Source organism: Clarias gariepinus, chromosome 16, assembly GCF_024256425.1.
Source record: "Clarias gariepinus isolate MV-2021 ecotype Netherlands chromosome 16, CGAR_prim_01v2, whole genome shotgun sequence".
Classification (NCBI taxonomy): Eukaryota; Metazoa; Chordata; class Actinopteri; order Siluriformes; family Clariidae; genus Clarias; species Clarias gariepinus.
The window spans coordinates 23,711,870-23,735,188 of NC_071115.1; the positions used below are offsets into that span (position 1 = coordinate 23,711,870).

The window sequence follows — 23,319 nt, forward strand, 5'->3', positions numbered from 1 at the left end:
GGGGTGCTGATTTCCTCATGTAGTCTCGCTCACTCACTCACCGTCATTACCGCTTAATCCTGTATTCAGTGTCGCGAGCAGTGGTGTCTAAAGTATTCACATTCATTACTTGGGTGAAAGTATAGATCCTAGGGTTTAAAAAGACTTCTTTAGAAGTTGAAGTATCAACTCAAGCTTTTTACTCAAGTAAAAGTGTAAAAGTACTGGTTTTAAAACTACTTAAAGTATAAAAGTAAAAGTAACATAAGGGGGAAAAAAGCATTAAGGATAAAAGCTTAGGCTGTGCCACAGGCCTATATACTGCACTAACACCTCATAAAAAAAGTTTTTTTTGTTGTATTTTTTTAACGCCCATAGTGATTTGGGATACTGTATATGGCAATTGAAAAAGAATGCATTTTAGTACAATGCAAATACATTAAATATCCTTATATGTGTACTACTGAGCATTAACATGTTTTATGGAGGAGAAGATATGATAACTAGTTGCAGATGGTGCAAAAAGTCAAACTTTAAATGTACATCCAAGCTTAGCTGCAGGAATCTGTGAGGGCAACATACAAGAACATTAGTGTACCCAGGGCAGGCTTAGTAACAATTACCCTTGTATGGTTGTCTACAATAAACATTAGTGCTGTCAGAATGAATGATTAATCCAAGTGATTAATCAAAAAATAAAATTATATATCATTCCTGTTACCTTCCTGGTGATATTACCTTCCTCGCTGGTGCTTGGTTGTGACACTTACCTCGAACCTTGAGTCTCTATCACGGACATCTTCGTCTACTTTTCACAACCTTAAAAAAATGCTATTTTATTCAAACATAATTGCTGGAGTGTGTGATGTGACGTCATGTGCAGGTGCGATGGATCGCGTACCAATCAATAGGGTGTCGGAATGGTATGTTTATATTATACTTCTCATCCAACCACAATCAAATTCACTTCATCTGGATGTTTGTTTTTTGAATAACAAGCTGACATAAAATAGGAGTAACGAGGCTATTTTTAAAATGTAAGGAGTAGAAAGTACAGATAATTGCGTGAAAATGTAAGGAGTAGAAGTAAAAAGTCGGCTGAAAAATAATTACTCCAGTAAAGTATAGATACCCAAAAAGTATTTGTACTTCGTTACTTGACACCTCTGGTCGCGAGGACCTGGACCTATCCCAGGAGACTTAGGGCACGAGGCAGGATACACCCTGGACAGGACACCAATCAATCGCAGGGCACACACACATACATACACACACTACAGGCAATTTAAGAACACCAATTATACTAACTTACATGTCTTTGCACTGTGGGAGGAAACCGGAGAACCCGGAGGAAACCCACCAAGCACAGGGAGAACATGCAAACTCCATGCACACAGAAACTGGAATCGAACCCGGACCATGGAGGTGCAGGGTGACAGTGCTAACCACTACGCCACCGTGCCGCCTTCGCGTATTCTCCTGATCTAATAAAGATTTTAGGTCATGTTTAAAGGAGAAAAAAAAAAATAGGACATCGTCACCTCTGATTGTTAGAAATGCAGACACTGGCTGACATGACTCACCTTTCTCACCTGGATGACTGAGAATCTTCACAGACTTAAATGTCTTTTGAACATACACATAATTTTGCATGCATTTGTGTGAAAGAGACATAAGAGACATAAAGGTGTTAAAAAAAATTTATTTAAAAAGATGAAACATGGTAAAGACTACAGCGTCTCTCCTTGGGGCGTTACGTATCAGTCTCCTGAGGGAAAGTGAGAGAAAAATGCAAAAATAAGACTGATGTAGCAAAAATGATTGTCAGAGATTGCTGTGTGTGTATAAGATGTGATTTTGTATGTGTGTGTTTCTGACCTGTATGTCTGTTTGATTGTGCGTTTGTCACAGGAACTCTTGTTAGAGCTGCCAGTCGAGACAGGAAACTCTCTTCTTCTTTCTAAACATACAACATAATTTTTTCATTTGCAGTGTGTGTGTGTGTGTGTGTGTGTGTGTGTGTGTGTGTGTGTGTGTGTGTGTGTGTGTGTACTGTATGTGTGATATCTCACCTGAAGCTCATGACTAATTGTTTGGGTTTGATGCTGCAGGTCCACCCTGTCACACACACACTCCTCCTCGCAGTGAGAAAGAAAATGTTCCTTCTGCTGTGCAACTCTACACACACACACACACACACACACACAAACACACACAAACACACATTGACTTTCCCTTTCTAACTTTTCTATCACAGCCAACTAAAAACAACCGAAACAATTATATTTAGTGAAAATAGACTGTGTGAAGTAGATGGGATTTACAGAGGCAGTTCACTTACACCCCAAATCCCTCTTTAAAATCGAAACCTTTGGTATGTGTGTGTGTGTGTGTGTGTGTGTAGTTGTACCTCCTGTAAAACTCAGTTGAGTGTGGTTTCCTAGCCCAGTGGCTGAGCTCCCGCTGTAGACATCTTACATACTCTGCTGTCTTTTGCCATCTTTCTCTCAACTCTGTGCACACACACACACACGCACACACACAAACAAATATATATATATATACATATAAAACGTTCTCATACACAATAGCGATAGGTACAGAGATTGTGTATAATGAAGATTAACAATGCGTACGTAAGTGCTCTTGAGGTGGGAAGAGCTGCGTTGCCGTGACGACCGTGTGCAGGTGAGAGCAGTAGTTCATTACAAGAGTGAAAAGAGAGTCACGCGATACACACCCACTGTCCAACAGTATCCTCATCAGCTGGTCCTGTGAAGAAAAAATACAGATACAGTTAAGAATGTACTGTATACAAATTTATATTCATTATTATTATTATTAATAATATTATAAAAATTATTTTATTACCATTTATTCGGCTGCTCTTATTGTTTTTTTTCATATATTTTCTATATTGTGTATTTTTGTGTAGTTATTTTATTTGTAACTTTTATTTGTATATTTTTATTTTATTCTTCCCTAGTTAAACTTACCCTTTATATTAATTTTCATATTTATTTCCTACTCATATTCTTTTATTCTTAGGTCCCGAGCAGTTGTCCAAGCATTTCACTGCATATCGTACTGTGTATGACTGTGTATGTGACAAATAAAATTTGAATTTGAAAATATTATTATAAAGATGCTGTAATTTCTCTTATTATTGGCTCACCTTTTGTCCATCATCAACTGCTGTTTTGTCCGACCGCACTGATTCGACCAATCCCTGTCGAACGCTGCGGGCGAGGGCGTGGCTGATTAAAAACTGGGCGTGGCCTCGTAGGCGTTCCAAGGCTGTTTCGAGGTCTGAGAGGAGCTCCTGGTGAAGGCTCTAACCAAACACAGAGGTTTATTCATTTAGGTGTATTAGGGGTGTATGGAAGTGTTATGTGTGTATCCCAGTTATTTACCTGTGTGTCTATGTGTGAGCACTGTGTAGTCGTCATCTCTCTCAGGGTTGCGTTATAGAAGTGTTGAGCTGCCAAATGGTGCTGGATGTCTGACAGCAGGAGGCGCTGTTTTCCTTCAATCACTGCAACACTGAAAGAAACAAACAGCAGCTTTAGAGTATTTTTTGATGTGCTATCTTGTTGTGCCACAGGTGAAATGGACACAACATGGACAAACTAGTCGATGTTTAAGGACAGACTGTAAAAGAAGTGATGATAAAGAAAAAGAGGTGGGCCAAATAAATGAAGGGTGGAGTTAAAGGTCAGATAAATAAAAGCATAGATACATGTCGGGGTGGTGTTATAAGGAACATGAACACTCTCACCTGTCCCTTAAGTCTTTCTGCCTGGTAATCACTGCTACGGTAACCTTCATGTTCTGGTTGCCTAGGTGATGAAGTGCAGCGGTAGCTAATGCTTCCTGTTCAGCCCAAATCTGCAAAGAGAAAGATAAATATGAATGAATGTTGCGATATAACGTAACTGAGTACATGTACGTAAGCACTTGAGTAGTTTTATTAAAGGATACTTTTTACTTTTACTCTGCTCATTGGTACAGCAAATATCTGTACTTTTACTTAACTACATTTCTGCGTGGCGTTATGTTACCTAACCACATTGCTGTGCAGTATTTCAACAGGAATTTTGCCACCGAGAAAAAGAGAAAGTCTTTCTGTTTTTTACTAAGAAAAAGGCTACTATAGACTAATACCAATCTTCTTTTGGTACTAAAGTAAATTTAAAGGTGAGTATGTCTGTACTTTTACTTATACTTGAGCACCATGTGCCCTAAAGAAACTTTACTTTTACTCAAGTTTAGTATACCCATACTATACCCACCTCTACCTCACCTCCCCCACACTCTTAAACAAACCTGATTGCTTTGCTCAAGATGCTCTCTGAGCATCTGCAGCTGCTGCTGGGCGTGGCTTTGCTTTTGTTGCATCTGATTGGTCCAGGTAACTTCCATGTTGTTCACTAGATTACAGCAGTGCTCCTCAGAAAGGGCGGAGCTTGTAGTAAGCATGCTGACAACACACTCACGCCACAACCTCCTGACGCTTTCCGAAAATTGACAAAAGACTTTCTGAAACACAAACGCACATACACTTTAAATTTGCTTTAGACGTTTTAAAGCCTGGAGGATGACATCAGATGTACTCTCACTCACCTTCCACACTTCACACACAGCATCGGACACTTTTCTGTCTTGCTGTAGCTCATACTCTTGTCTCTGCGTCCAGTGTTTCGACGTCAGCTCTGCCATCAGCTGAGAGACAGACAATGACATCATCAGTGGGAGGGGCTTTCCATTTCCAATTTCGTCTCCGAAAGCAAAAAAAGGTTCTTGTACTTTTTTAACTAAATAGTAAGTAGGAGGAGCTGGGCATGTCAATTTACAGATAAACAAACAAACTATGCATGGGATATGCCGTTACCCTGGCAACCTGCTGAGCATCTTGATGATCATGTGACTGGATCATGTGACTCTCTCTGTTCTGAGCCTTTATCATCTTCCTTATCCTGATGTCTGTCTTCCCACAGTGATCGCTGGCCAGCTGCAGGGTGTGCTCTGTAAGCTCTACACATATGCACACAAACTCGACGTGTTATAACTGTTTGACTACAAGTGTGTTGAATGCTGTGTGTGTGTGTGTGTGTGTGTGTGTAAGCATACGTTCAGTGCAGCGCTGTAGCTCATCACTCATCACACTCTGCAGCTCACTGATCAACTTCTCCATGTTATCAAAGTCCAGCTGTCCGTCAGCCGTCAGCTCCTCCACTGATTGGCTGGTGAGCTGTATTATAAGCTCCGCCTCCTGTCTCATTAAAGCAGTCCTAATTCTTAGCCAACCAGATAACTCCTCCCACCACTGCTGCCTGTCCCACAGAGTCTGGAGGGAAGAAAAAGAGAGAGAGCGATGGTCAAAGGGCAAGTCTACCTTTTTTTCTTTGTCTCTTCAGAATGTCTGCCTCTTAATTCGTACACTCTGTCTTTTATGTGCTTTAATTTGTACAGTCTAACTGAAATATGTGCATATCAGTCTCTTGGTTGCTTTAACTAACATCACTATTTAAAACATCAGGCTGTCTATACTTCTAACGGTGTTCTTTGTGTGTGTGTGTGTGTGTGTGTGTGTGTGTGTGTGAGAGAGAGAGAGATTTTCAAACCTGAATAATGTGATAAGGAATTTCTTTCATCTGCTTTTCCACCAGCAGCAGGCACTTGATGAGTGTCACCTCCCGTGGGGCATCATTCGGCTCGCAGCACTCAGGATGTTGACAAAGTCGCTCTAACTGTTGAGCAAAGCTCAGAGCCTGCACGGTCGCATACACACACCCAGAACATAACACTCTGTTATCTGTAAGCTTAAGCTCTCACTTTGTGTCGACACAAGTGTATGAATGTCTGTCCAGTTACCGTATGTAGTGCGCATTCCAGTGTCTGTCTTCCTGCTGTTTCTACTTCTTCCATGGAACAGATGGGCTCCGACCCCATCTTGGATCTCAGCGATCCAGAAGATGATTCCCTTTTTAGCTTCTCTAATTCCTGCCCAGAGTGACCGTGAGTTAACAAGTCATTCTCTTGTTCTTGTACATGCTTAAACAACAGCAACAACACAAATATTAGTAAGGTCTCAGATGTGTATGGAGAACTGTTAAGAATTATATGAACACATTTGGCCCATCTGCAGTACCATCAATGCCCACTGTGGGCAACATTGTTAGAAGCAGAACGACCCCACAGATATACTGTATATATACTGTATATTGCCTTCACATGCATACAGTATGAACTCAAGTAACATCGAGTAACATCCAATTCTTAATTCAAGGGTTTAAGGGTTTAAAAAGGGGTTAATATGATGTCGGCCCATCCCCTTTGCAGCTATAACAGCTTCAACTCTTCTGGGAAGGCTTTCCACAAGGTTTAGTAGTGTATTTATGGTAGTTTTTGATCATTCCTCCCTAAGCACATTTGTGAGGTCAGACACTGACGTTGGACGAGAAGGTCTCAGTCTCCCCGCTCTAATCCATCCCAAAGGTGTTTTATCAGCTTGAGGTCAGGACTTTGTGCAGGCCAGTCAAGTTCTTCCTCACCAAACTCGCTCGTCCATGTCTTTATGGACCTTGCTTTGTGCACTGGTGCGCGGCTATGTTGGAACAGGTTTTACACCAACATGTAACACTGGTGCGCGGTTATGTTGGAACCGTCCCCAAACTGTTCCCACAAAGTTGGGAGCATGAAATTGTCCAAAATGTCCGAGTATGCTAAAGCATTAAGAGTTCCTTTTAATGGAAGTAAGGGGACGAGCCCAACTTCTGAAATGCAGACAGTTTTTTGTCATCGACTGTACCAGTGAGTGTAAATACACAAGTGTACACAGGTACGGCAATACAAGGTGTATACAAGGTCACCAACTAGAAAATGATGAGGATGTTCTCAGTGTCCTAGGTGTCCATCAGTCTTACACACAACACATACGCACCTTCTCCTGCTGCTGTATGAATCTACTGTCTGTACTAAACAGAGCTTGTACAATCTGCAGGAAAATCTGAAATAAAATAAATAAATAAAAATAATGGATTAGCTTATAGTGAGTGTGTGTGTATGTGAGTGTAAGAGATACACAAAACCTACTCCCCACTGTTGCTTCTGTAACTGAGCCATATGGTGCTGGAGGTTTTGCAGCGTCACACACAGCAGACTGAGTCTCCTCTCATCTCTAATACACACACACACACACACACACACACACACATGCACGCACACCTTCAGAAACAGCTCCATCCATACAACCAGTGGTGTTCGAGTCAAACTGGGACTTGTTGTTTCTTAAATGAAGGTGTACAACCAACTGACGTTTACAGAAGACTTTAAGCACGGTATGGTGATGTGACATGAAAAACTTTTGAATTATGCAAATGTTTTGAAGAAGGTTGTACGTCCTTGAATGATGAACCCCCAGCCAAGGTGGCTCAGAGCCCAGTGCAGTCGCTCCCATGGACCTCCAGCGAGTGGAACTCCTGTATGGTCCTGACCTCACTCCAAGCCATTTGGCCCATTAAAGGAGTTCCTGGGGGGCCAGAGTCATAGTGAAGCAGGCACCCCAAACATGGTTCAGGCATACTGAGAAATATTTTTATCTTGATGGTATACAAGTACTACTGAAACGATGGGATAAGTACATTAGTGTAGCAAGTGATTATAAAGAGAAATAAAATGAGATTTTACTCTTATAACTACGTTCTGTTATTCTGCACAAGCAAAAGCCCCAGGTTGACTTGAACACCCACAGTAGTACTCTTTTTTTACTATGTATATAAGGGTTGGAAAAAAAAAATCTCATGATACATCATACAGTATATCATGATATCATTTTGTAAAGAAATGTTCAGGGTTATAGCAGTGGTGTATATTATATAAAAATACTCTATGTTGAAAATGTATAAAAACTACAAAGTTGTTGCTGATTTCTAATAAGACAATGAAAAGGTATTGAAAATTGAAAATGATTATTGATTGATCACAATATTGACCGTATATAGTTACATTGTCCAGCCGTGTTGTGTACTCACTCAGGGTAGGACAGTGTGTGTACATAGTGTTGGGCTCTCCTGAACGTAAGGTCCGTATGTCTTTTGTGGCTGGGACTAGATGAAACGCTCTCGTCCTCGTCTCCACTCTCGCCGGGCCAATCAGAAGACGAGGAGGCGGAGTCATGGGGTGAGGGATCCGAGGCTCCATCTGCTAAAGGCTAACAATCAGATAATGCATATAAGACATGTAGATTAGCTTTACGAGCCATACGATTTAAGTCTGTACATGTCAATCTTTTTGATTGACATTTCACTCACAAGAAATTTTATCACAAGTCCTGGTTTGTTTTGAATGCTTCTTGCATTTTGATCACTGGATCAACTATTGTTTAATGAAAATATGTATGGAAGCCTGGGGATGCCACTTTTTCACAAAATCTTGTCCAGGCAATCATGTACATTATATAATTAACACAGGAGAAATCCTGTCCTTAGCTCATTTTTATAAAATGTATATATATAATATTGCTAACAAGCTGAACAACAGCTTCTGGACAAATCTATAATCGTATCAATTTAACAAGATAATATTCTATGTAATTTAAACTTTGTAATCCATTCAGTGTACTTAAAGAGAAAATAAGAGGATTAGATGATAAATAAAAAAACAATTGTCTGATCTTACTCTGTATCTCTGATTAATAGGATAGACCACGCGCGCCTTCAGCGCAAACGCACTGACGTCATTGATCACAGGGCTGTCTGTGCAGCTCACCTGAAAGACCAGCAGAGAGAGAAATGATAAAGGAAATATTTAAATGTTACAATGTTCTATTTGTACAGAAGCTTGTGTGTGTAGGTGTGTGTGTGTGTACAAACTGTTTCTGCAGCCTCTGTGTTCCTTTCCACCATGACATCCTGCTCTGTTTCATCGTCTCTCTCGTCCACATCAATAAGGCTCCACGGATCACCTTTAGACTACACAGGATGCAAACTTTAATTCACAGGAAAATTTAAACACACTATTTTATTAAAATGCATTTCTAACGTGGGAGAATTCCAATGTGGTAATACTGTAGTTTCTTCTACAGTATTGGAACTTTCTTATAGGAAAAGTATTCAATATTTTTATTTGATTTGATAAATTAGTTTCATAAAATCATAAATGTAAACTTTATTTTATAAGCAAGTTAACGTCAACATTTTGCTTCTACACACAGAACAGGATTGCAGAACTAACATCTGTCAACGCCTTCATCATACACTTTCCCCATGAATTATTCCCAGCACAGAAATGATGTAAATGTGAGAGACCTTTGCAGACAGACAGTAGGGTTTGAAAAGCAGTGTGTGTACAAGTACGGCGGCTATCATTCCCAGTAGCAGTCCTAAACACACACTTCCCAACAACACTCCCGAGTGCAGAGACACACACTCTGCTTGGCGAAGCAGCACATCGCCCGAGCACTCCATCCTACACACACAAACACATTTTACTCCAACATACATTTTCTGTAAAACAGGACAAAAGTCAGATGATGCAATTAAACAATAAAGGCAGTGTTGATTTTGATTTACTGAAATGAAATAAATAATGAGGTCAATGATCTATAGCAGAGATGGTAAATGGTAGTGCTTCAATCAAACCATACTTCTGAATTTTAAGACACATTTGAACTCATATTTGAGACAATTATAGGGATGGAAATTTAATAAATTAAACTTTCACAAAATGTTAGTTAAATACCCCTGATCTATAGCAAGGCGATGTGGGATTTCCAGTCTTTCTGCCTCAAACCTAACCTTACATAACTCGCTTATGTTTGAGACAGATTACACATTTTTCTTCTGTTTAAATGCCATTGTAACCAATGTTGCCAACTTTTGCAACTCATTTCCTAAACAACCATGGCAGAAGTCATATTCTGTGGTTGTGGCAAAGATGTTACTATGTTTTAGAAGGGTCAAATTATTGGCCTACATCAAGAAATGAAAACAACTACAGAGATTGCTGAAACTACTAAAATTATTAAAACCTAAAAGAATAGTGGTACAACATGACCTTCGAGGAAGAAATGTGGTCAGAAAGACATCCTAAATGAGCCTGATGGAAGATCACTTAATCATTAATGACCTCGAATCATGTAAAAAATAAAACAACAGTAGAACTCACGGTTATGTTTAATTGTGAAAGTAAGAGCATTTACACACGCCCAATGCGAAGAAAACTTACAGGATTGGGAATAAACAGCTGTGTAGCCTTAAGGGAAAGAAATGATGATGAACCCAGATTTGCCCTGTTCCAGGGTGATGTCAGTATAAGCAGAGAATCAGATGAAGTGCTTTAGCAATGTTATGAGCTGAAAATGAGGGCATCTGACGACCTTAATATAATGACCAGGTTTTTCCATTAATGGAAATTTTTCCATTTAATTTTCCATTAAAGTCCAAATTTTCCATCATTAATACAATGTTAAAAAGAAGTCGATGCAACTCTGGTCAAATACAAATCAAAAAATGATGTGACATCGCATTAGTTTATCAAAACAATGCCACGGCTGTAATCGAAGCAAAAGCCGTCCCTTTTTAAAGGACCATTAAAGTGTGTATTGTTGATAAAAAGACAAATTAGTGATCCTCGATGCTCCCAATGACCAATCACTGACCAATGTGGTTTACAGTATGGAAGAAAATTACGAAGCACTAGTTAAAGCTAGACTGTATTCAACACACACAACAACAATCTGTAACCAACATCACACACCACCACTACATACAGACTTCTCTGTGATCAGTATTGCTCCCAATGACCAATTACAGCAATGCCCTTCTGTGACAACACAACCTTAAACTTTCCTAAATCCTTTAACACCACAAACCAAAATATTAGCACTGCACTTATTAAACCCACAGCATATATTACAGTATGAACACAGTTAATGTACTTTACGCTGGAATTTTCCTTTAACACATAAAAAAAATTGTAAAACAAAGATGACTTTTCTCATATTCGACTCGCCGAGCTTTCGTTGCTATGGTAACTTCGTAACGGGTCACGGCAACAGTGTGTTCGCTTTGATGTTTAAAATGGCGCTCTGCACATGCGCATAAAGTTTGCTCTGGAATACAACACTTTTTCATAAAAATGCATATAAAAGTGCATATAGATATTTTACCTACAACACGTAAACATGTGTTACACTTTCGCAGCATACTTACTGTGTGTGTGTGTGTGATCAGTAAACCAACATCATCGCGCGCACACGGATTCGGGATGACTCCTCTTTTCTTCCAGCAAACAGAATCCACTTTCGTCCAATAGGATTGTTCCTTCTCGCAGATTAGCCAATAGGATTCAGAGAGGCGGAGTCAGAATTCCTAAAGTTTGGAGTTTTAGGAAAGCTAAAAGTAGCAGACTCCACCTCTTCTTTTTTGCTTTCCAAAAACTAAACATGTTACAGGAAAAGCGGAAATGCGGTTCAACTCTGCTGAATTCTTACGTTTATTTATTTTAACCAACACACGCTTTTTATTATTACTACCACTTATATTTAAAATGTCAATGTAGCGAAAAAAGAGAGAATTTTGCGTGATTTATGTATACATTTTTGTTTTGTCCTGGGTGTTAAATGCTTTGGTGTCGCGCGAGCTTCTTTTTGTGCTGCGCGTCCGTCCTACTGTGTTCAGCGCGAGCCGCTCACCGCCGCCGCAGTGCGCGCGTGAAGGAGGGTAATGGCACGTTCAACACCGTGAGTCAGGTAGCGCATGCGCTTCGGGATGGTAACATACTGTATACATGCGTGTTCATCTGATGTGACAGTGTTGTGGTGTTTACATGATAAACACTCATTTTATTAGTGAAGGTGTTAATTTTCATCGCAATTTTTCATGACTGTAGTACTTACTAAAACCCATTCTCAAGTCCAAGTTAATCTAGATATTAAAAGCTCCAACTGTACTTAAACAAACAATGACTTTGTACTCTGGAGACATTGGAGAGAAAATATTCTGTGCCCACGACTTAGTAAAGTGTGGGAACGAGATACTATGTTGTGGTCACTACTTACTAGGGATGTTATTTACTTGTGGCTACATCATAGTATCTCATGGCCATGCATTATACAGTATGTGCCAAAATATAAAGTATTGAAATGAAAAGAGCAAGGATACTACCTTGTTGTTATTTGTAAGTGTATTTCTTCTGAAAGAAACATAAACACTATTAGCATGTTGATTTACCACGGGATGTAAGTGTTGTGCTGTAGACAGTGTTCATATTGCTCATGCAGATTCTTGAATGTATCCCAGAACAGCGGTTGCAGCAAACGCTTGCAAAAAGAGTCGATTTGACAAACGCACATGCTTGTGATGCACAAGTTTCACTACTGTATATTTTGGCACAACTAAAACGAAAATGAACAAGTTAACTTTTTTCCTTTATCCCTTATATCCAGGGTGGATTTTTTTCCCCAGAAGCACTGTATACATACAGTTTAATTGCATGTGTTCACTCTTGTGTCTTTCTCTTTTATGCAGAGATTCGTTGGATTTGTTCGGAGGAATCAGCATAAGCGTTTGGAACTTAATGCAGGTAAAATACACTATACAACTGCAACATTTATTAATTTTCTTTACTGCTTATCCTTTCCCTAGCCAGGAGCCTGCTATGAAGGTGTGTTCTTTTACCGTTTAATTATTTACAGCACTCTTCAAATCGACATAATTACCAGCAGAAAGCTTTAGTATAGTTGGAACCATAAAAACATGTGCACATAACTTTAATAAATGATTAATACATCAGCTGCATTGACTCTAGTAGTGGTGGTTTCAATATTTGTTTTTTAATATTTAGATTTTTATTTTATTTTATATTATTATTCATATTTTCGAGATTTTATGCATGAAAGAGAGAGAGGAATTCTGTTTATCTTTAACCACAGGGAGTACTTCCATCTTAAGTTGGAGTAATGAGGAGGCTGCTCTTCGTTCAGCGGCCCCTGAGGGCCTCTGGAGACATAGCCTGCACTCTCTAATTGACCAGCTGAGAGAGACGGTGTTTCGGCAAAACCACCAGAGAGGGGCACGACACACACTGCCTCTGGTGAGACCTGTCTGCTTGACGTCTGTTTCTGGTCAGCGGGTCAGAGTGAAGTGTATCTCTGTATGATTTGTATCTACGTCCTGTTGCAGATGGGGTCTCGTTCAACAGAGTCATCAAAGTTTCCTGTCCAGTTTGAGAAATGTGCTCAGGTAATATTCTTTCTCTCTCTCATAGTCCTCTGTCTCTTCATCTCGTCTCTTGCCTGATATTCTCTCTCTTTTTATTTGCGCGTTTCAGGTAGTGACAGGAAGTGAGTTTCCCCAGGTTAGAGTCTCTCTGGTGGTTCAAAACCTAGAGGGTGGAACAGAACTATCACAACTGTATATACGTGACACCATCTCTGACATCATCAGCTTGCAGACCAATGGAACTGTGCAGGACAGACAATACCAAATCTTCAACACAGCAACCCTGCCTGGTATACACACACACACACACACACACACACACACATACTCCAAACCATCAGCATGAACACACTGCCCACACATTTTTATAATTGATGTTGTTCTTTTTGTTTATATGTGTGTGTGTGTGTGTGTTTAGCTGGCTCCAGTTATGCGGTGTCGTACACAGCGAGCGTGAAAAGAAGCACAGATGAACACCTGCTTCTACCAGCATTCCTTACTTTCTCCAGCACATCTCAGGCACAGACACACACACACACACACACACACACACACACAAACGGATCCCTGTTGAAATCTTGTCCATGTCAAACCTGTTGACAGTTTATGTATAGACTGTTTAAGAATCACTAACTGACTAACAGTAACTGATTCACTGACTCACTGATCTTTTCATTTGCTTACTGACTTCCAGTGTTGGGTGTAACGCATTACAGATTAACGCATTAGAGTACTTGGATTACTTTTTTGATGTAGCGAGTAATCTAACGCGTTAGGGTCGCCATTTAAGGACTTAGTTATTTAGATATATTTTCAAAAATGTAATCCGTTATTCAGACAATTTATGAAATCCATGAGCCAGACAGCAGTCATTCCCAATTCGTTATTGTGTGTGTGTGAAAGGCGCCCCCGATAACCTTGTTCCCCTTGTTATTCCTGCTGTTATACCCCTAATTTTACTTCCACTTGAGAAATATTACGTTGAAGTACAGCTACTCTTATTTGAGCACATTATTTGGCTACTGGTCGCACCTCTGCACACAAATGACTGATTTATTGTTCCACTAACTTACTGCCTTACCCATGTTCGTTCTTTCTTTCTTTCTTTCTTTCTTTCTTTCTTTCTTTCTTTCTTTCGTTAATCACCCAGTGTTGCACTAATTTGCTGACTGACTCTAATCTGACTCTAATCTAATCTGACTCACTTTGCTGACTGACTCACAGTCTCCCTCTCTCCTTCTATCTCTCTCTCTCTCACTGACTTACTGGCTGTATTTAAGTGAGCGATTTTCTTTTTCTTTATACAGAATATGAATGTTTTCGGGCCTGTGGTGGCAAATTTCACTCTGAGGATAAATACTACTGAAAAGGTAAAATCCCCCACACATACAGTTCCACTGTTTAACATGGCTTCTAAATGAGAGTGATTGCAGTTATTTCTCATTGATTGTGTGTTTGTGTTTCCCACAGGTGTGTGTAAATCATGCCTTACACTTTGCAGGCTTCTGTTTGGCTTTTCTGAGCTGCACTCTGCTCTTGTCTTTGACGCTGCTCACCGTCGGCTGTGTCTACAAGAACTGTCTGTACACACCTCAGCATAAGGTGACACACAATTTTTTTTTTTAATAATGGTGATGTTATTTGTGTAATTTAAGCATACAGATATATGGTGCTGATTTGGATTTTTTTTTAGAAGAGGCGAAGCTTTATTGTAGAGGAGGAGCTAGAGGAGCCTGTGTGTAACGCCAGTGACGCAGCCAATGAGGATGCTACGTTTGAGGATAGGATTATTGACATCATGGCACTGGAGGATCCAAAAGACATGCCACTTGCTCTGGACAAGTAAGAATGAGTCCTGACCCTTGACCCCTGACCCTTAGCGCGTTATTTCTATAAACTCAAAAGCAGCTGCGTACCTTTTGTACATAAGAAAGAATACCATTTCTGTCCACTAGGGGGTAGCATACAGCAGAAACAACAACCATTATTAAAGCTGCAATACAGTCGTTATCCTTTTTCTCAGTTTTTAACTTTATACTTGTTTAACGTGTGTCTCTTTCTCAGTTTAGAGAAATCCTCTATGTTGCGGGACGCCCTGATGCTGGAGTGTGTGCGTGTACAGATGCTGAAAGGTGTGTTCAGGGTACTAACAGCCAGGGTACGCGGATCCAATAATGAAGTAAGCATGGTGGACCTGCTCAGTCATTTGACCGAGATGCAGGAGGATCAGAAGTCACAACTCAGCATGCAGTCTAACATTGAAGCGCACACAGAGCGACAGGTGAGACAGACAAACATTATGGATAAGGATTTGTGGGACCGAATTTAATGAGTTTGAAGCATGTTTGGTCACATCATGGGTATATGAATACGTGTAGGATGTGGAGCAGCGGCGTTTAGAGGCGTTATGCAGGAGAGAAGAGCTCCATGATATCATCAGTGAGGATATTGAGGAGGCCGCCATGACTGGAGGAACGCACATGACCAATCAGCTGCTGCGAACGTACTACGGCTGTCAGGTACGCCAGAAGGTCTACAGTTACGTAGTAGTGATACCCGGTGTTCTATCATTTTATCTTAACCCACCTGTCACAGAAATGTATGGTTAGTTAAATGTATTTAAGTAAACATATAGCTACTTTCTCAATCCTACAGTACTTACAGTGCTGTAAAAATGTATTTGCAAATCTTTAATTTTTTGCAGTTTTAATTTTACACAAAGATAACCAGAGTAAATACAAAATTCAGTTTTTAAATGCAGATTCGTTTTTATAAAGGCCAAAAAAAGCTGTCCAAAACTGATGGCCGGATTCTCCTTCAGGATTTTCTGGTAGAGCGCAGAATTCATGATTCGATCAATTATGGCAAGTCGTCCCAGGTCCGAAAGCTATAAAGCAGCCCCAGACCATCACACTACCACCACCATGTTTAACTGTTCTTTTTTTTTTTAATTCTGTGTTAATTTTCCTCCAGATGTGACAGGACACACACCTTTTAAATAGTTCAACTTTAGTTTAATCAGTCCACAGAATATTTGCCCGAAAGTCTTTGAGATGATCAACATGTTTTTTGGCAAATGTATAACGAGCCTTTATGTTTTTTTTGGTCAGCAGTGGCTTTCGCCTTGGAACTCTCCCATGGGTGCCATTTTTACCCAGTCTCTTTCTTATTATTCAATCATGAACACTGATCATAACTAAAGCAAAATGCTTCAGTTCTTTAGATGTCGTTCTGAGGTTTTTTTTGAGCCCCTGGACGAGTCGTTGTGCTTTTGGAGTAATTTTGGTTCACCACTGTTTCAAGTTCTGTTTATTTGTGAATATTGGCTCTCATCATGGTTCGCTGGAGTTCCAAAGCGTTATAATAGCTTCATAAACCTTTCCAGACTACATGTCAATCACCTTCTTTCTCATCTGTTCATGAATTTCTTTAGATTGCAGCAGGATGTGCTGATTTTTGACCTCTTTAAGCTTCATTTTGTTCGACAGCTTCTAATTAAGTAATTTCTTAATTCAACAGGTCTGGCAGTAAGGTGTGGCAAGTTGAATTCAGCTTTCCAAAAAATTTAATTATTCACAGTTCATGCATGCTTAAGCTATTACTTTTTCACATAGTGCCAGGCAGGTTTGGACAGCTTTTTCCCTTAATAAATAAATACATCATTTTGGATTCACTTAGGTTATCTTGCAATATATATATAAAAAAAAATTAGTCTGAGTCTGAATTTAAGTGCAACAAATATACATAAAATCAGATAAAATAAAATGTGCAAAAACACTTTCATTACTACACATAAATCCACAAGTTGCATTGAGTATGACCATGGATTTATGGGTGGGGTGCAGCAGAACATGATGTATTATTGGTTTGCACACACATGGTAAGCGTGGGTAGGAAAGTGTGATGGGTTGATCATATCTATAGAACATACATTTATGAAACACTGGAATCTAAACTAGCAATGCATTTAGAAGAATCTCACATGTACTGTGTATTAAAAGTATTACTGTGTATTATGAAGTATTTTTATAAGCACAGTTGAAAGTCGGTTAATGAACGTAATTCGTTCCTAAATTCTGTTCATGACCCGATTTCATCATAGACCGATTTAGATTTTCCCATGGGGATACATTTATATAGAATTAATCCATTCCCAATCAATATGAACTATATTTAACTTTTATTTAACTAGTACACTCCTCCATCTCTTCCTCAGACGATAGCTCCTCCAACAACGATCGCGATTACAGACTGTATTATAAACTTATGCTGGCCGACCCACTCATGCTTTTGGATTCAGGGTCGTGTCCCGAGGTGGAGTTTGTAAACAGGGACAAATTTTAGACAAATTTCAGTCATGAGACTTTTTGTCCGTATTGTGGGGTGTTCGTAAACCGAGGTTCCATTACTGCTTAACTTCTACAGAAGAGAGTGATTTGAGATGCTCCGCCCACAGGATCAGCTGGAGTCAGTGCTGGATCTGTTCGTGGCCAATCAGAGAGCAGCGCTGAGTGAGCAGCAGGCGCAGCGGCGCTTTCTGTTACAGGGTCTGCAAGATCTCCAGCGGTCCATGTGTGACATGTTCAGGGTTTTCTCTCGACACATCGACAGCTGGTTCACCCGCATCCGCAGGTCTACAGTACTCTCACTCACTGTCCCTGTCTGACACTCTGTCTCTCAGTCTGTCTCTGTCTTTCTGTCGCTCTCATTGAGAAGAAGACACTATCCGTCTCTCTCTCTGTCCCACTTCCTCTGGCCGTCTGACATCTCCACTGACTTTCTTTCCCTGTCTCCCTCCTTCTATGTCCCTTTTTCCTGTTTTTCTCTTTGTCTCTTTTTCTGTCTCTTTCTGTGTCTTTGTCCCTCTCTGTCCCACTCTGTCGCTTCACTTTCTCTCTATCACTTTTTTTATTTCTCTCTGTCTGTCTTTATCTCACACTTTCTCCTTGTCTCTGTTTCACATTTTCTCTCTGTATGTATGTCTTTCTCTTTTCCTCTCTTTGTGTCTGTCCTTTATTTAAACTGAATAGGCTCACTGGTGGAACACGAGCAATCAGGTGCGAAATAATTGGCACCCTACTTATCAGAAAGTCAACATAGATTATATTTTGAACATTGTTTATGTTCAAAATAAATGTGATTTATGTGTAAGTTTACAGCTGTAACCTCCTGGCAGAAGCAACCAGGTAAATAGGGATTAATTTCCCAACAAAGATAGGAATAGCTGAGGTTTGGGTTGGGGTTATGTATAGACATGGGCATATCAGTAAGTAATAATGCATAAATAATTTAAAGGTGATCGCAATTCTGGGTGTGTGTAGGGAGGGTGTCCTCTCTGATCAACACTGCGTCCACCAGCTGGAGCGTGCTCAATCAGCGCTCCAGTGTGTCCAAAAAGGTTTTGAGGAAACGCTGGTCCGAGAACGTAATTCGGCTCATCATGACATCATCAAAACGAGACGAGCACGCATCACTGAAACGGTAAACGTTACCCCTGATATTCATTAGCATTATAGACCAAGGCCTTACCATTAGTTTAATCTTATACTGTGTGTGTGTGTGTGTGTGTGTGTGTGTGTATAGCTGTGTGAGCAGAAGCATGAGCAGCAGGATTTGGTGTGTGGACCTTTTATGTGTGATGGCTCACTGGAGGATTACCTAATGCGTTGGCAGACGCTCCTCTGTGCTCACAACACACACCTCTCTGAACTTATTACACACCTGGACCAGGAGGCAGCAGCACACATACGACGGGTACACACACACACACACACACACACACACACACATACCGATGACACTCACCGATGCGCTCTCATGTTTTTACACATATATACAAGTACGCTTTTACTGCCATTTTGTGTGTGTGTGTGTGTGTGTGTGTGTGTGTGTAGGTGCTAGTGTGTGTGCTGCGGGATGCTGTAGCTGACCTGAAGCAGGTGGAGTGCGAGACCAGTGAGTCGCTGCAGGAGGCCGGAGTCCCACGCTGGCTCCTCCTCCAGTTGAAGGCGGGGTCAGTGGTAGGCGGATGCCTGGCCGACACGGAGGCGGAGCTTGGCGGCCGGAAGAGGGAGGCGGCTAAAACGCTGCGACTGACACGCAGCAGAGTTCAGCAAATCAGAGAGCAGGAGCTGCAGCAGCAGAGGGAAAGGAGGGAGAGAATGCAGACGTACTGTAGGTGTGTACACGTGTGTGTGTGTGTGTGTGTGTGTGTGTGAGAGGGACGTCCTTAAACTTTATGCAAATGATAAAATATGCGATCCGCGCAAATGTTTTTTAGTTCGAATGCAGGGATTATGTGTGTGTGTGTGTGTGTGTGTGTGTATGTATGTATCTTCATCTGTCTATCAGGAGTATGTGGGAGAGTCAGTGCGCTCTGTCGGAGAGTGATCTGCTTCGTATGCAGTTGGAGTATGTGAAGAGTGTGTGTCATCTGGATCGCTGCCTGGCCCGCCCTCTGGCCAATCAGAGCACAAAACACACTCTAGATGCCTCTGATGGTGACCCGATCTTCACGCGGGTGAGATTTCATACCGTGTTTTTTTTTTTTTATTGTGTGTGTGTGTGGGTGTTGTTCGATAAAAAATTAGTTTCCTCTTTCTCACAGGTTTGTAAGTGCAAGGATGAGATGTGTGTGTGCGAGGACGAGGAGAGGGTGACGATGCAAGTCGTGGCTGTGCAGTGGGACAAAGCGGAGAGGAAGCGCCGAGTCCTAGAAACACACTCCGCTCTGTTGACGCTACAGACGCTGCTGATGCAGACGGTCTCACACACACCTGCGTGGGATGAGCTCTCACACGCCATACACAGTCACAGCTCGGTAAGTGTAAGGAAATCGGAATCCCGAAAACAGATTTAACCTTTACACACACCGTCTTAATCCTTAGCATTTCCTCTCTGTTCAGGCGTTAGAGGAGGCCGAGCTCCTGTTGCAGAAGGAGGAGTCTGAGTGGGAGCAGTCCATGGACGGGCTCGCTCACAGTAAACTCTTGACTCGCGCTGAGGAAGAAATGTTCAGAGTAAACACAGACTGCACGATCAGTGAGTGCCTGCAGGAGGCGCTTTACAAGAGACAGCAGCTCACACACATCCTCACTGAGAGGTAACGCCACACGTGAGAGGAGTGAACATAAGGAGTTAGGGTGTGTGTGTGTGTGTGGAAAAAGAAGGCCCCAAGAATGTGTGTGTGTGTGTGTTTCTAGGTTGAGGATGGATCTCAGGAGGCAGCAGGTGATGGAGGATCTGAGGGACCAGCAGGAGCTCAAGAGGCTTTACACACATTTTGACCAGGTAATGCTGTGTGTGTGTTTGTGGATTTAGGATATACATTCCACAGTATTCGTTAAACTGAGATGTGTGTGTGTGTGTGTGTAGAGGACTTCTGTTCTGGAGTGATGGTTAAACTTACTTGTGTGTGTGTGTGTTTGTAGGATCTCCTCCTTGTTGCCTTGCTCGTCAAATACAGCGGAGTTTCAGAACCGGTTCTCCGGCAGCTCCTTTGCCTCCTGCTGCCTACACAGCCTGAAGCAGAACTCCAATCACTCATACACACACTTGCACCTAAAGAAGGGTAAAACACACACACACACACACACACACACACACACACACACATTCCTGCTCCCTCACACTCATAGTGTTTTTGTATTGCGTATTTGTATAGAAGGATTTTAGGACCCTGGTGCCATCTGGTGGACAGACTGAGGAAAGACATAATCAGCAAACGCACATCATTTCAGTCCCACACACACTCTGACAGGTGAGAAATATTCACCTGCATGTTAACATAATTGTATGCCTTAAACGTCCCAGACTCCCATTATGCCTTACGTCCCACAGAATGCTAAAGAAGAAGCAGAAACTTGTAGAAAAGCTCTTTTGCAAATCTCAGGCAGATGAATCAGGACAGAACTTGCTCCCAGCGAGCACTCGGGCAATCACTGCACCTGAACCTCCAATACAAAAGGAAGAAGAAGCTTCTCCTGTGGCAGGAGAGACCATGCCAGAGGAGGCGGAGTGCACAAGCCATGCTGGTGAAGCAGAAGATGCGGCAGGTGGTGAAATGATGGAAGAAAGACTGTTTACTATCTGCTCTAGACCAGGAGGAAATCCAGAACATGCACACGTGGGACTTACTAGAGACGCTACACATCACACGCCACATACTTCAGATGCATCAGATAGGACAGACAGTCAGAGAAAGAGGAGGAAATTCAAGTTCAAGAAGGGAGCAGTGGCTCCTCAAGAGCAGACTTAATAGACAGATGCACAAGCATACACGACCATACACAACTACAACTACACACGGGCCATGCTTGATCCAATTAGGTGCATGCAGTTTATTCAGGAGGGAGACTAACATATTATACAAAGAATTTCATTGGACAGCAATTTAATAAAAGCACTATAAATCTTTTAAAATCTCTTGCTGACAAAACATTTTATATACTTTTACATTATGTGAGACATAATGTATCTGTAATAAAATCCTTACTGATTAGTATTGTGTTGGTAATTGTACGGTTGAGAGGTAATAAATATGTAACAAATATTGATACACCGTTGATTCTGATAGCTCCAGTTCCAGCTGATTGTTCTCAGACTTTCAGATCACTTTGTTGAACTTTATCTAAAAGTGGTTTGTGTTGTAATGGTAGGCCGTAACATTACAACACGTAGTTGCCAGCAATGATGAGTGGACTCAAGCACCTTGTGCCATTGTACCCTGGGCATACCAGAAAGATAGTAGGCACAATGGGCAAACACATTTAAAGGGCACATACCAATACCATTATGCCATAATTTCTGAGTAGGGATATTTTATGCCAAGACCTTTAAAAAGCCCTGGATGTTTAGATGTTAACACTATGATGTCATAGCCACCTTGGCAGCTCTGGTCTCTTGCACTGTGTCTCCACAAGACCTCTGAGGGGAGTGGAGTGGACCAGAATATTGGCAAAGGTTACTTTGGGTTTAGTGGGTTGCACTGAGCAACAGTCCAGTCCTTTTTGTCCTTAGGCCAAGTATGATGCCCCTGACACAAGAAATGCAACAGTTATAGCACATGTCTTTGATATGTCTGTGCGTGGTGGCTCTTGAAGCACTGACTCCAGCTGCAGTCCACTCCATGGGCGTGGCTAGGCCATTTTTAGGGGGGTTTTAACTGTATGGTGTCTAAACAAAGGAGCGTGGAGTGGATGTCTTGTTATATGTATGTTGTGTGATTGTAAAAATGTATATGGTTACAATTTTGTACTTGCCCTTTTTATTTTTTCAACTTGGTTCGTTCTGAGGGAGCAGCGCTTGAACTATAAAAGCAACGTGCAACTGTTGTGAGCAATTCTTTAACAAAAATTTGCGTGTACATTTATTTATCTGTTTGTTTGGTTTTTGTACAGTGTTTATTTGTTATTTTGTACATAGCTTTGGTTATTTTAAATAAATCGAGCATTGTAAATAAATCATCACTTTTCACTTAACATCCCTGAGAGTTATGCCATCATTTTTTGATTTTCCCCCCCTATGTTTGGTGTCGGTGAACCCTTTGCCTGACATCGGGCTGTAAAGACCCGTTGTCTCACATCATCTGTGAGAACTTAAAGATGAAAGTTAGTACATCCTTAAGTTCTCCAAAACAGTCCTTTAGAACCTTACCAGGTATGTTTTCTGGTCAGGCTGCCTTGCGGTGATTGCTTGTGTGGTAAAGGTAGGATCTTCTGTGCCTTTGTGTTGTTTTGGGTCTCAATTTGGCCAAAGCCTCAATGTGGCTGTTAAGCAGAGATACAGTACAAGCGTTAGCAAAGGACTAGTTGGCTTTTGGTGTTGCTAGGCCTGCTGTGTCACCGGCTCTAAAGGATGTGTCCCATATTCTCAGAAGCTTGTGCCCTTCTCCTGTCAGCCATGGTTTCTGGTTAACCTGAATAGTGATGTTTTTTTTGTGTGCAGACATCGGTGCACTTTGAGATGTAAATGATAACAGCCTCAGTATGTTCCACTATGTCTGTGTGGTTGCATTGAAGCAGTCTTTAGGGTAGACTTCGGTCCATACGCAGCATGAGCATGATGGTAATGTGGTCAGAGAGTCCAAGGTGGGGCAAGGGGGATGCTTTGTAAAGGC

At 41.2% G+C, this 23,319-nt stretch overlaps 2 protein-coding genes across 6 annotated transcripts; one reads left to right on the forward strand and one right to left on the reverse strand.

The window, feature by feature from the left end:
• Positions 1-1,665: 1,665 nt before the first annotated feature.
• Positions 1,666-11,267, reverse strand: LOC128544122 (evC complex member EVC). 2 transcript variants are annotated; one of them, XM_053514096.1, is made up of 21 exons: positions 11,193-11,267; positions 9,288-9,447; positions 8,853-8,951; positions 8,659-8,748; positions 8,013-8,191; positions 7,075-7,159; positions 6,923-6,988; positions 5,854-5,982; positions 5,604-5,750; positions 5,110-5,326; positions 4,871-5,013; positions 4,603-4,701; positions 4,306-4,518; positions 3,758-3,867; positions 3,393-3,522; positions 3,155-3,313; positions 2,616-2,751; positions 2,390-2,492; positions 2,052-2,157; positions 1,858-1,939; positions 1,666-1,747 (listed from the first exon to the last, which is right to left on the reverse strand). In XM_053514096.1, exons 2-21 carry the CDS (start codon positions 9,444-9,446, stop codon positions 1,740-1,742), a joined length of 2,460 nt encoding a protein of 819 aa, XP_053370071.1. In that variant the 5' UTR covers position 9,447; positions 11,193-11,267; the 3' UTR covers positions 1,666-1,739. The 2 variants fall into 2 exon arrangements, with proteins under 2 accessions (XP_053370071.1, XP_053370070.1); XM_053514095.1 differs by lacking the exon at positions 11,193-11,267 and adding an exon at positions 10,147-10,245.
• A 157-nt stretch (positions 11,268-11,424) lies between these two features.
• LOC128545031 (limbin-like) lies at positions 11,425-22,645 on the forward strand. Of its 4 annotated transcripts, none has more exons than XM_053515361.1 (22): positions 11,425-11,731; positions 12,510-12,564; positions 12,914-13,074; positions 13,164-13,223; positions 13,312-13,492; positions 13,621-13,721; positions 14,510-14,572; positions 14,673-14,804; positions 14,896-15,044; positions 15,267-15,483; positions 15,581-15,721; positions 17,659-17,834; positions 18,524-18,683; positions 18,786-18,956; positions 19,097-19,380; positions 19,554-19,722; positions 19,810-20,022; positions 20,108-20,304; positions 20,405-20,492; positions 20,633-20,772; positions 20,866-20,961; positions 21,042-22,645. In XM_053515361.1, exons 1-22 carry the CDS (start codon positions 11,603-11,605, stop codon positions 21,457-21,459), a joined length of 3,501 nt encoding a protein of 1,166 aa, XP_053371336.1. In that variant the 5' UTR covers positions 11,425-11,602; the 3' UTR covers positions 21,460-22,645. The 4 variants fall into 4 exon arrangements, with proteins under 4 accessions (XP_053371336.1, XP_053371337.1, XP_053371338.1 ...); XM_053515362.1 differs by having other exon boundaries at positions 14,899-15,044; XM_053515363.1 differs by having other exon boundaries at positions 11,425-11,722.
• Positions 22,646-23,319: the final 674 nt, after the last annotated feature.

Coding starts and splice junctions, on each gene's coding strand:
- LOC128544122 (XM_053514096.1), bottom strand. CDS start 9,446: ATGGAGTGCTCGGGCGATGTGCTGCTTCGCCAAGCAGAGTGTGTGTCT. Junction 8,952..9,287: donor CCTACTGTCTGTCTGCAAAG/GTCTCTCACATT, acceptor CATCCTGTGTAG/TCTAAAGGTGATCCGTGGAG. Junction 8,749..8,852: donor ACACAGAGGCTGCAGAAACA/GTTTGTACACAC, acceptor CTGGTCTTTCAG/GTGAGCTGCACAGACAGCCC.
- LOC128545031 (XM_053515361.1), top strand. CDS start 11,603: ATGCTTTGGTGTCGCGCGAGCTTCTTTTTGTGCTGCGCGTCCGTCCTA. Junction 13,493..13,620: donor CAACACAGCAACCCTGCCTG/GTATACACACAC, acceptor GTGTGTGTTTAG/CTGGCTCCAGTTATGCGGTG. Junction 20,305..20,404: donor ACACACATCCTCACTGAGAG/GTAACGCCACAC, acceptor GTGTGTTTCTAG/GTTGAGGATGGATCTCAGGA.